General features: G+C 40.2%; 1 protein-coding gene across 1 annotated transcript in view; it reads left to right on the top strand.

The window, feature by feature from the left end:
- Nucleotides 1-11,820, top strand: part of SMOC2 (SPARC related modular calcium binding 2) — a 172,526-nt gene that overhangs the window by 55,363 nt on the left and 105,343 nt on the right. Inside the window, exon 2 of the mRNA XM_024215126.3 lies at nt 6,621-6,792. Coding sequence (XP_024070894.1) covers nt 6,621-6,792 — 172 coding nt within the window. The remainder of the gene's footprint in view (nt 1-6,620; nt 6,793-11,820) is intronic.

Genomic DNA, 11,820 nt, shown 5'->3' with positions numbered 1-11,820 from the left:
GTATATACTGACCCAATAGCATATCTTGAAAACTAGAGCCAATCAACAATTTTAAGCATCATTTTCGTTCTCAGTAACCCAGAATTAGTAAAGTTTGACTACATTTATTTCAGAAGCATTTTGGCTGTAGAGCAGTGTTATGTGTTGCCCCTTCTGCTTAACAATCTGTCCCAACTTGTACTTAGCTCAGATGCTCTGATTCCTTGCCCTGATCTGAAGAAGAGCTCTGTGTAGCTCAAAAGCTTGATCCTTCCACCAACAGAAGTAGGTCCAATATAAGATATTACCCCAACTACCTTTTCAGGTACAGAAAACCCCAGTGATTGGCCATACGTGCTACTGTTATAAATAACATAATAATGTAAATAACAAGGACATGGAGGGTAATCAATAGTTTCCTATATCACTTATGGCCATGTTGTAACATGAGAAAACACACAATTTACAAATAACTAAGCAATACAGAATAAGATCAAATAAATACATATGTTGGTACATTTTCCATCAATTCCCATGGACTATATAATATAGTATTATCTATATAATCAGTCTCTTTTCATTATCCTTCTCTAGACATATCAAGCAGTTCCTTTTACAGGGAGAGTCCTTGCCACATAGTAAAGTTTGCATGTCTCAGGATTACTTCAGGTTAAGAAAAATGAAAAAAATCTATTGGTTATCAAAGAAAATTCCTTTCACACTCATTCTACCATGTCTTTTTACCCTCCATATTGGCAGTGACTGTATTTTTCACATACATTGCTATGCAACCAGTCAGTACATGGATCATAATATTTAAAGCAAGAGTTTAAGTTATGCATCATCTGTGCTCAACAAATGATAACTAGTAATAAGTTATAAACAGTTCTTATCATACTAGCTAGTGACTCCCATGCCTCACAGGATTCAAAGAAATGTCAAAGTACTGTATTGCAGAGATTATTGTGAAGGAGTCAGAAAAATAGTGACACATTATCTCTCAGAGCAAATTCATTTCTTCTCAATCCCTTGCAATCTGAAATGAAGCAACAGAAAACTGTTGGAACTCTACAAATATGGCTAATATATATTCTGAAAACATGAGCTTTTCTTGTGAAGAAACTGCCACAGAATAATCCTTATTTAAAATTATGATTTTTCACAAAATGTTAGTTGAGGCTTGTCTTTCAGTGAATCACATGATTTTATAACAACTGTTTTGGTTTCAAATTGTCTTAAAGTTAGCGGTAGATGATCCAACTGCCTCCAATTACTGCCAGTAATCTGCTTAGGCCACATTCTGGTCCCCCCTGCTTGTGTTTAGTATCGCCTTCCTTCATAAGGTGTTCCAGTTAAAACAACAGGACTACTTGTAGAGTAAGGTACAACTTGAGATAAGATATACAATCTAGCACTTTGCACATAAATATCGTACCAGCTTCTGTGGTACTGTCTCACCCATTAAGACAGGCAAATGGGCAGAAATCTTAATTTAAGGCCTGATCTTATAGCCCTTACTCAAATATTTCTATTGGGTTCAACAATATTAACAATATTTCCATTGGCTTCATGTGACTAAGGGATCCAGGATTGGAGCATCCTGCACTGCTACAGTAACAGCTACAGTGTGTTCTGTCTAATGTCTGTGCATTCCTTTTACTCTTTTTTTCAACAGACCATAAGTAAACATACTAATATGCCTCCTATAAGCTATCTTTTCTGGCAGTTGTTTGTCTTTTTGTCTTCCCTACTCTTAAATTCCTTAGCTTGCTAGCTTGGTGGAAACTATTTAAGTGTACAACACAAATTCTCCACTGAGGTTTGGCTACCCAACAAGTTATTCAAGTGGCTTTGTCTCATGGGGTTTCTCTTCATCCTCTGCTTTTCCAGGTTACTCCAATATCCTTGAACCTATAATTTATCATAATCTCATCTAAAGGCTTTGAAATAATAAAGAGTTTAAATTGAACTTTTTGGCTGAATGCCCTCCAAAATGTAACTTCATCAGTGGACACTGAATATTCCAAGAGGGTGGGTTCTGTTATTCAGAGTTTAAACAGCCTTGGGGATTTTCAGTCTAGTTCAGTGTTGTGAAATTGATGTCTGCCTGCTGTAATCGGGCATATTGGCCTTACCCCTCTCTACAGGTTGGTTGTCTTGGTCTGCCTGGACTCCCGTTAAGATACAACTTTCCAAAGACATCAAAGTAATTTGCTCTCAATACATTTACTTTGACAGTACTCCAGGGATGGATTGTGGAGGTGGTATTGGGGAAATGTTGTTTTCCTGGTTTATTTCTAAACTTTCATAACATGACAAAAGACAGAGACGCACTAGAAAAAAATCAAGCGACAAGTCTAGAAGATTTCACATTTCACGTTCCAAATGAATTCAAAGACTGGTAATGGCAAAAAAGATTTGGCAAAATCATGCTAGAAAGACTTTAAATGATCAGCTTTCCCCACTACCTTGAAATCAAGGCACAGAAAGTACATTAAAACATAAGCTTGAACATGAAGAACCTGGGGAATTGGTGATGGGATAATAAGTTACTGGTTCAAATCCAGAGCCGGTTGGAAGTAACCAAAATTTAGTGTAATCTAATGGCTGTTCAGTGGCCATTGCAAAATGAGTTTGGTAATCTCAGTCCAGTTACTAGTAGCCAGGATGTCTACACTAGTCTTGACTCTAATTTTTCCCTTTCTAGGCACTCTCCACAGAGAGATCAATGATTGAGGGCCTGAACCAAATCATATTATTTAATTTATTTGTACAATGGCAGCACCTAGAGACCCCAGCTAAGATGAGGGTCCTGGTGCACTGGTTACTAAACCACCACACAGTAACAGGTATTGCCTTCCCCATAGGACTTACACTCTCACTAGAAAATAGAGGGAAAGAGTTAGTGTGGGACTTGGATTCAATTCCTTGCTCTGCATAAGTTACCTGTGTGACCATGGGAAAATCGTAGTTTCTCTGGTCCAGTTCCACAAAGGTACTTAGGTGCCCAAGTCCCAGTTTTAGGCTCCACTGCGATCCACAAAACTCCCACTTGGGTGCCTAAGCTCACTCGGCAGCTAAGTATTTGCAGTAGAAGTTTCCTTTGTGCCTAAGCTTCTGTCATTGGGCACACACACGGCTACCTCCCTCTAAGCACCCAGACACCTATCTCCCATCTAAGCCTCAGAGCAATCCACAAAGTGGGGAGAAGATATGTGGTCCTCCACCAAACTTGCATGCAAGGTCTGGACCGTGGGTCTCCCACCTCAGTGCCCAAACCATCAAGCTTCAGAGTCTTTTTTGCCGTCTCTCTAGTTCAGTGACTCTTTCATTGTTTATCCACTGTGCTAAAATCCTTTCTTTCCCCACATGTAGAGGGGGAAATTACATCCAGGTCTTCCATGTCCCAGGTGAGAGTTCTCACTACTGGATTAAAAGATATAGGCAGGGCATCACTTCCTCCTCTGGTTCGTTTGTGTAGAGCAAGACAGATGCCTAGCTCATTCTCCCAAGAAATGAGTTAGGTGCCCAAGCCACCAGATTCCAGAAGAGGGATTCCTGGTTGTAGATCACTGCAGCCCAATCTTCAGTGCCTATTTCCATCAGAGGGGTGGGGCTTAGTAAACACCCTTCTCATCAGCATCTCCCATTGGCTAGCTTAGGCAGTTCCCATCTAGTGTTCTGGCTTCTGTGGATCACATTCTTAGGCACATATCTCCCCATCCATTGTATAGGTAGCCTAGGTGCCTAACTGTGGCTTTGTGGCTTGCAGTGTTGTTCCTGTGATTTTTCTAAAATCTCCTAAAAGTTAGATATTGCTCAGCATTGTAATGTATAAATACCTTTGTGGATCTGGGTCTCTACATCTCCGTTCCTAATCTGTAAAATGGGGACATAGCATTTCCCTATAACAGGGGGGTTGTGAAGCTTGAGATGCACTCAGATGTTACAGTGGTGGGGGGCATGTGAGATTCCCAGATAGAGAAAAGAAGTACTATCATCCAGATTTTACAGATGGGGGAATTGCGGGACAGAGATTAATTGTTGTGTTTTTGCCAAGGCCACACAGGAAGTCTGTGGCAGAGCAGGGGCTTGAATCCAAATGGCCTGATTTCCCCTTCAAAAGCCCCAGTCCATTTTTTTTCTCCTGGGAAGCCTTGTCATTGACTTAAAGGGATCAAGTGCTGGATGAGGATGGAGACCAAACTACCCTCTCATCTGTATTCTCATCAGGGTGGAGGAAGTTTGCATTACCACTACTTTTGCTGTGAGTCAGTAGAGTAAGATAAATTAAAGTGGGAGCTGTGGAGACTTTATCTAGGTATTTATGTGACTCTCCTTGTCATCACAGTATCTAAGCACCTCTCAAGAGAAAAAAACACATACAAACGACTATGAGGGGGGAAAAACATATCTAAAATGCAGACATACGGCATAGGTTTTTCTCTGTCAGCTGAATCATCTGCTCCTGAAGCTAATTACTATTTAAAAGGAAAAAGCAAGCCAAAAGAGTGTTGTGAGTAGGAAAAGAATGCTTTTATTGTTTGATCCTGTGCTGCTAAAATGTGAAAATTACACTCAAATTCCAACCATATGAATATTAGGGTTTGTTTTTTTAAATGGAAGCTGTGAGGTTGTCTCTCCATTTACAGAAAATGATAATTATCACGTCTTACCATAAGACATCTGCATTTCCTCACTTTAAGTGCTAGGAAATGCAAACAGACCAGAGTTTAAGCATGACAATTAAGTGGATTTATGACTGGTTTTTTTTTCTTCACTAAGGTGAGCTATATATAGCCGACACTTTCCTCCAGAAAAGGGAGGTATGCAAGTCTGGAGGCTTGTGTACTTTGGATGCACAAATTCTGCTCTTATTCCTCTTCCTTGCTCAAAGCTTTCCCCTCTCATTAGCCTGCAGACATAACCTAAAGCTTTAAACTTTCCTGTATCGGACATTAATAGCAATAAAGCGTCATTGCACATTTTGTAAAACCACGGCAACACTTCAGCTGGTCGATGACATTTTCTAAGGTCCATTTGTAATGCCCAGGAGGGTGATTATCTACTGGTAACTACATGCCTTTCATACCTTTTTGCTTATTCAGAAAAGAGTAAAATGATAGAGAAAATTGTTTGAGGACTTAGTGGTTTCACCTCCCCCATGGCACCAGCCCTTCTGATGCTTGGAAAATAAAATGCTTTCCTGCTCATTTCTGTCTGAAAGTGAAAGTGGCATAAAAACTAGTTAGGGTAAGGGAAATGTGTTTCAGCGCAAGCAGATCCTGCTTTTCTCAGTTCCAGGAACTACGGTAAGGTTATATGCAGTTGGTAAGAGACTAAAATCCAAACTGATGATCATTTAGCATGTTCAAAGTGACTAGGGAATTAAATTAGAGAGAGAAAAAATATTTCTCTCTAACCTGTTGTAACTCATAGCTAGAACAACCTGACAGAGAGACTACAATCATGGCCTATATTTGCTCCCCTCTACCTCCATTACAGGAGGAAGCTGGATGACCCAGAAGCGGGGACCAGATGTCCCGGGGGGAGGGATAACTCAGTGGTTTGAGCATTGGCCTACTAAACCCAGGGTTGTGAGTTCAATCCTTGAGGGGGCCATTTAGGGAACTGGGGTAAAAATCTGTCTGGGGATTGGTCTGCTTTGAGCAGTGGGTTGGACTAGATGACCTCCTGAGGTCCCTTCCAATCCTGATCTTCTATGATTCTTTGTGGTCTCTGTCCCAATGTGCCTGCAGAAGCCACTCCAGTCAAAATCTGTGGGGGGTAGTCGCTGCAGAGTGGAAAAGGGTATGCTGAGGCTGGGGGTCATGGAAGAAGTCACAACCCATAACATGCCTCTTTCCAACCCTGGCAGATATATATCCTGGAGTTTATGCTGCATCAAGTAGCCTGACATTTTACTCTGAGTGAAATTCATCTCTGTGCAGTAGGGCCAGAAAAAGACCACTGCACGTACCACTTAGGACTCACATAACCCTTTTGAGGATTTACGTTGGATGTTGCTGGCATATGAGTCTGTGCTGGCCGCTCTGCACAGAGATGAAAGGATTTTGCACAAGAAGGCCAGTAGCATCAAGGCTCCCATGCTGGATGGAGGCAGGTCCAGCCATTATCACTCAGGTACATCACTAGTTCATTATTGTAGAATGAAGCTCATGTTTTATATAAGAATCCAGACTGAATCTGAACCTTACAAAGTGTTGCGGCTCACCCATGGCTACTATAAGTAGCTAATGGATCACAGTAAATCCTCATTTCTGTTTTGAAGGGGGTTTCAATTTTTCAATATCAGTATTTTTGCCTGTAAAGGCTCTGAGCAACCTCCTTTCTCTCCAGAGTGATTGTTTATGTTCAGAGTTTCCCTAATTAAAATAATAAATTAAATATGCACTGCAGAGATGTTTTAAATACTAGTATTTCACATTAACCGCTGAACCATCAAAACTCAGGAAACACCAAATTATCTATTATTTAGCATACAATTAAACATTTTTTGGAGTGCACCTGCATATATTCTGTGGAGTAGGTGATCAGGAAGTGCTTTTCATGCCCTTGATGACCATTGACTGTTAGAGTGAACTTCCCAAAGTCTCATGCCATTTTGTTTTTGTTTCTAGTTTTTGAGAGTGGACCAAGACAAAGACCGAGAATGCAGCCTGGACTGTGCAGGATCCCCTCAGAAATCACTTTGTGCTTCTGATGGAAGGACTTTCCTGTCCCGTTGTGAATTTCAGCGAGCAAAATGCAAAGATCCTCAGTTGGAAATTGCATATAGGGGCAACTGCAAAGGTAAGCACTGCAAAGCCTGGTGTGTTCATAATGTAGAAAATTAAATTAAATTAGGGGTGTTTTACCCTGATAATCAGCAGGAACAGTGGGGTTTTAAGAGAATGGTTTCAACCCCACTAGACAAGAAGTCACCCAAATATTTCTAAGTATGGTAAGAATGGGAGGTCTAGATCCTATTCTAAACTCTGCCACTGATTTGGGGCCTGATGCAAAGCCTATTGAAGTCAATGGCAGTCTTTCTGTTGATTTCAGTGGGTTTGCATCAGGCCCATGCTATGTGATCTTGTTCAAGTGTAGCCTGGTTTTCCCATGTGGGGGCGGGAGGGGAGTTGGTAAAGTGATGAGATGCTCATCTGAAAGATACTCTATTAGGGCAAGTTATTATAATGATATTATATACAAATATTCATCAGTCAGCACAACAGAAATAAAATAAACCCAACTCCTCACAAAGCAATTGATTTTTATTTATTGCATCAGAGGGATAATATAATGTTTGGTCTGGATTCTGCAAGCTGTCCTTTGCAAGTGCAGATGTCCATTCTTGCAGTACAACTTTCAGGATCAGGCCCTCTGTTCCAGTGTTTTACTGGCTGATGAATCTTCATATTAATTGTGCTACAATGAAAAATTCACTAAGGACCATTTCCATGAGTAAATATTTGTCTTAAGCAGCCACTTGAAAGTATCCCCCAAAGTTTCCGATACAAAATGGTTAAATCTTTAGTTGAGAACCCTCCTCTGCTAGGCACCAGTATTTTGGTGATCCCCTGGCATCTCAAGCATCCATGTGTTTGGCTGGGCTGAGCATCTTTTTGTTTCACAAAATTGAGTTTTCTTGTTAGATTAATTCAAATATCTTTTTCTTAAAATCCCTAATTTTTAGAGACAAAATTGGTTTCTTCTAGAGTTGGATTTGCAAAAGTGTCTAAATAGCTTAGGAGCATATATCCCATTGAAAATGAATGGGAACTGCATTCCTAAGTCACTTGGGTGCTTTTGGAAATACCACCCATAGTCCCTATGTGGTCACCTGTTCAATCATGTGATCATTTCTTCATCTAGGGCCTGCTCCAACTTTCATTGACTTCAATGGGAGTTGGATTGGATCCTCACTGTTACTTTCTTTGGCCTGATGCTGCAATTTATTGTGCATGGGTGGACTGCCATGCCAGGAAAGATCCCTTTTGAAGTCAGTAGGGCTCTGCGTAGCCGCAGCAGTTTGCCTATGTGCAAGATGTTGTAGGATTGAGGTCTTTGTTTATTTCCCTCCAATTCTTTGCAATTTCCTGAAGCAAGTGTTCTTACACCCTTTGCATATTTATTTTAGGGTGACCAGATGTCCTGATTTTATAGGGACAGCCCTGATTTTTGGGTCTTTTTCTTATCTAGGCTCCTATTACCCCCCCTGCCCCCACACACACACTCCCGTCCTGATTTTTCACATTTGCTGTCTGATCACCCTAATTTATTTAGACACACAAGTGCACCTCTCTTCAAGCCTGATTCTGTGAAGTGATGAGCATCCATAATTCCCTCTGAAGTAAATGAGAATGGAGAGTGATCCAGTCCTTGCAGGACTGGCTCCACAGTTAGGATTTTCCTGCCTGTACCTCAGAAATAGGAACCGAACAGAATCCTGTTTGAGGCGTCCTGCCTACCGCCTTCAGTACTTTCCATTGAGGCAGGCAGGCTCATTCTTCTACTTCTTAATTACATTCCTTTTGCTAGAACAAACATGTTTGGTTTTGATTCAATTTAACAAACAAAAATAATCACCCAGGAAGTAAATCCATGGGTTTAAATGACAAGAAAGAAGTCTTTTAAATTTGTGCTAGTTTTGAAATCCAATGAAATAGTTTGAGATGGCAGCAACACCTCATTCTCCTTCCCTAGTTACTTCATTTGTTCGTTTAGTTCTCCTTCTCCCCTAAGTTCATAGACACTGGGCAATCAGATGTCCCAACATTTCAATACCATTATTTAGTGATCTAAGACATGCACATTTTCATTCCTCCAAATCCGAGTCATAGAGACCTTGGGCTGGCATGCTTAGAGAAATGATGACATGCTTCCTCTCTTAAATGCAGGGCTTGATTTTTCTGCTCAGTGCTCTTTTTTTTTTTTTTTAAATATAAGTATAGCGGTGATCACAAAGATTTACCTTCCCTTACTGTCTAATAACAACAAAAAGATTGAGACCACACAGACTCAACCTCTTGGAGACAATTTTCTACTTCATCTCTCTCTATTAGCTCCAACAAGCCTCTAAAGCACCAAGATTGCTTTAAGAGACATTCTGTCTCCTCCTCCCCCTAGACGAAACATCATGCTAGCATTGTATTAGCTGATAGATCTACTTCCTTATATGAACAAAGAAAACATAATGGAGTTACTTGAGCCCAAGTGCCTGTTGTTTCCACTAACAACAGGAAGAATTATTGTAAACACTTTGTGTTAGTGTACTGTACATATTTAAAACACTATGCACTCTGTGAAGTAAAGTGTTATGCATACTCTTTTCTTAATTATTTTTCCATGCAATTTACCAAATGCACTGACAATGGCAACAACAGAATTCTTTCCCCCCCTATAAAAATGTATAGAATTTCCCTATGCAAAGCTTGTGGGGATCAGTTCTAGCAGTGCTTGCAAATTTTTACTGCAATTGGTTGATATATAAAGTTTGCAGAAGTACTTTATTGCTGTGTACATTTTAACCTATAGCATTTTAGCACAATTGTAATCCTGGCATCTGACCCCTCAGCTCTGCTCGGGCAGCTTAAATATTACCGTTAGTTGTCACACACAGCTCAAGGTGGTGCTTTTTGTCTCTCAGTTCAATGAGCACGAAATTCACTGAACTTTAAATTTTATTTTTCTATATAGATGCTATACTGCTTTGGGGCATAAGTGCCAGTTGTACACTTGATGAATATCAGTGACAAAGAGACTATTCCTATTTTCACTTTTAATTTCATATTTAATTTAATCAAAACACCCTTGGGGTGTTTGGTGACATGCCACTTCCCTCCTGCCCATGGCAGCAATCCTCTGAAATAACTCAAGCTGTGAAAACAAGTTTGAGCACAGAAAAAGGGAGGCCAACTGGTCTCACTGCAGTTTCAATCTTTGCCTCCCACCTTGCTACACTGTCACCTTTGATAACCCTGATCAAACATTCTGCTGAAGGTGCTGAGAAAGACTCCACTTCAGCCAACTGCCTATGAGGAGCGGAGCTTGTTGTTGCAGGTGATGGATTAATTAGTGAAAGAGCAGAGGTTTTTAGTAGAGCTGACAGAACATTTTCATGAAAATTGAATTCTGTTTACATGTCTGTTTTTGGATCAAAACCTGAGTGTCTCGATTCAGGGAGGGGGGGGGGGGGGAAGATTCAGGTTCAAATCCATACATGCCTGATTCCGAACAGAATTACTTTGAATCAGGCAGAGCAGGGACTGAGTCTCTCTCTTACCCCCTCCCCCAACAACTTCCCAATTAAAACTTTGGCAAAACTGATACATCTTCATGAAATATTTTGGCTTTGATGCCATTTCATTTTTGTCCAAAATGCTGTAACCAGCTCTGGTTTCAGGTCAGCATATCCACTGAGCTCTTGTGACAGTTTCTGCCATCTAGCCTCACTGAATAACTTGTAGTCAGCATTTTCTCTTAAGCCTTTCACATGCCTGTTTACACAGTCAAAACTGGGATATTTTTACATACACAATAAAATTTGAATCAAATTCAAATTAATGTCTCCTCACATTCCTTTCTCCAAATATTAGCCCCAGACATATCTCTCCTCCCACAAAAGCCAAGAATTCACAGTGACTTTCTTCTTTGTCCAATTCTGTTATCAATATTTGCTTGATATATTTATTTTGAGACTTTCAAAAGACTGGAATTACAGAGATACCGTTGTTTTAAAGGGCTTATTGTTTTCTCTTTTGTTTTTGTTAATTATTCAGGTTTCATTTTCCAGGAAAAGTTGACTTTTAAGGGAATTCCTTAACACCGGGGGGAATCTATTTTTAAGTTTGGATTTTAAATGTGACAATAAAACTACGGACAGAACTTTAATCCCCATCTCCTTTCTCCCACTTCTGTCTCCTGTGCCTTCATGCCTGTAACGGGCACTTAAATAGCTGTGTGTGAATTTTTGTTTTTTAAGATAATAAAGTTAAGAGAGGATGAACTGGTCTGAAAACAGGTACTTCGTGAGCCTTACACCCACCTTTGACCAAAATTAGAACACGCCTAATGTTAAGAAAAACAACAACCCTGCAATTCATTTTTCTCTCTCTTATTTTTCATTTTTGTGCACTCTTATGCTTCCCGGCAAGGCTGGAACCAGATGCCAAAGTGTTGGAAACATTGTGAGAAGTCTGATTCTTGTAATATTTCCAGCCCACTTTTGTAGCTTCAAGAGGTTCAGCTAGTTTGAATAAACTTTAGATGAACAGCCACATTTTTGGATGCTTCTCCAAACCAAACCTAAACTCTGAACTTCCCTCACTAGAAACAGACATTTGGTTGTGCAAGAAAATTGGTGCGAGCTGAGAAGCATCATTATTTGTGTTACAGTTGAACCAAGAAGCACTAATCGTGATCAGGTCCCAATGTATATATACATAGGAGGAGACTGCCCTGAAGAGTTTACAATCTAAATAGAAAAGAGTGGGTGAAAGGAACTATTGTTATCCTTATTTTACAAATGGACAACTGAAACACAGTGAGATTAAGTGACTGGATGAAGGTCACACAGGAAGTCTGTCATAGAACCAGGGATTGCACCTGGATTTCCTGGACAGTAGTCCAGGGCCTTATTCACAAGACTGTCCTGGTATACTTTACTTAAGCCTAATGTTATAACCAGTATAACCTGGAACTCTACTCTGAGGATTGATCCTCTGAGGTGCTGATCCTGTGAGGTTGACGTGCGTCAACTTCTATTGAAGTCAGTGTGATTTGAGGAGTCTTGGAACCTCGAAGGAGTGCTCAGTGCTTTTACAGGATTGACTCTTG

The sequence above is a fragment of the Terrapene carolina genome, unplaced genomic scaffold (assembly GCF_002925995.2).
Source record: "Terrapene carolina triunguis isolate 2854851 unplaced genomic scaffold, T_m_triunguis-2.0 Scaffold85, whole genome shotgun sequence".
In the NCBI taxonomy this organism is placed as follows: domain Eukaryota; kingdom Metazoa; phylum Chordata; order Testudines; family Emydidae; genus Terrapene; species Terrapene triunguis.
The sequence above is the reverse complement of the archived record's forward strand: the minus strand, read 5'-3'. Positions and strand labels throughout refer to the sequence as shown.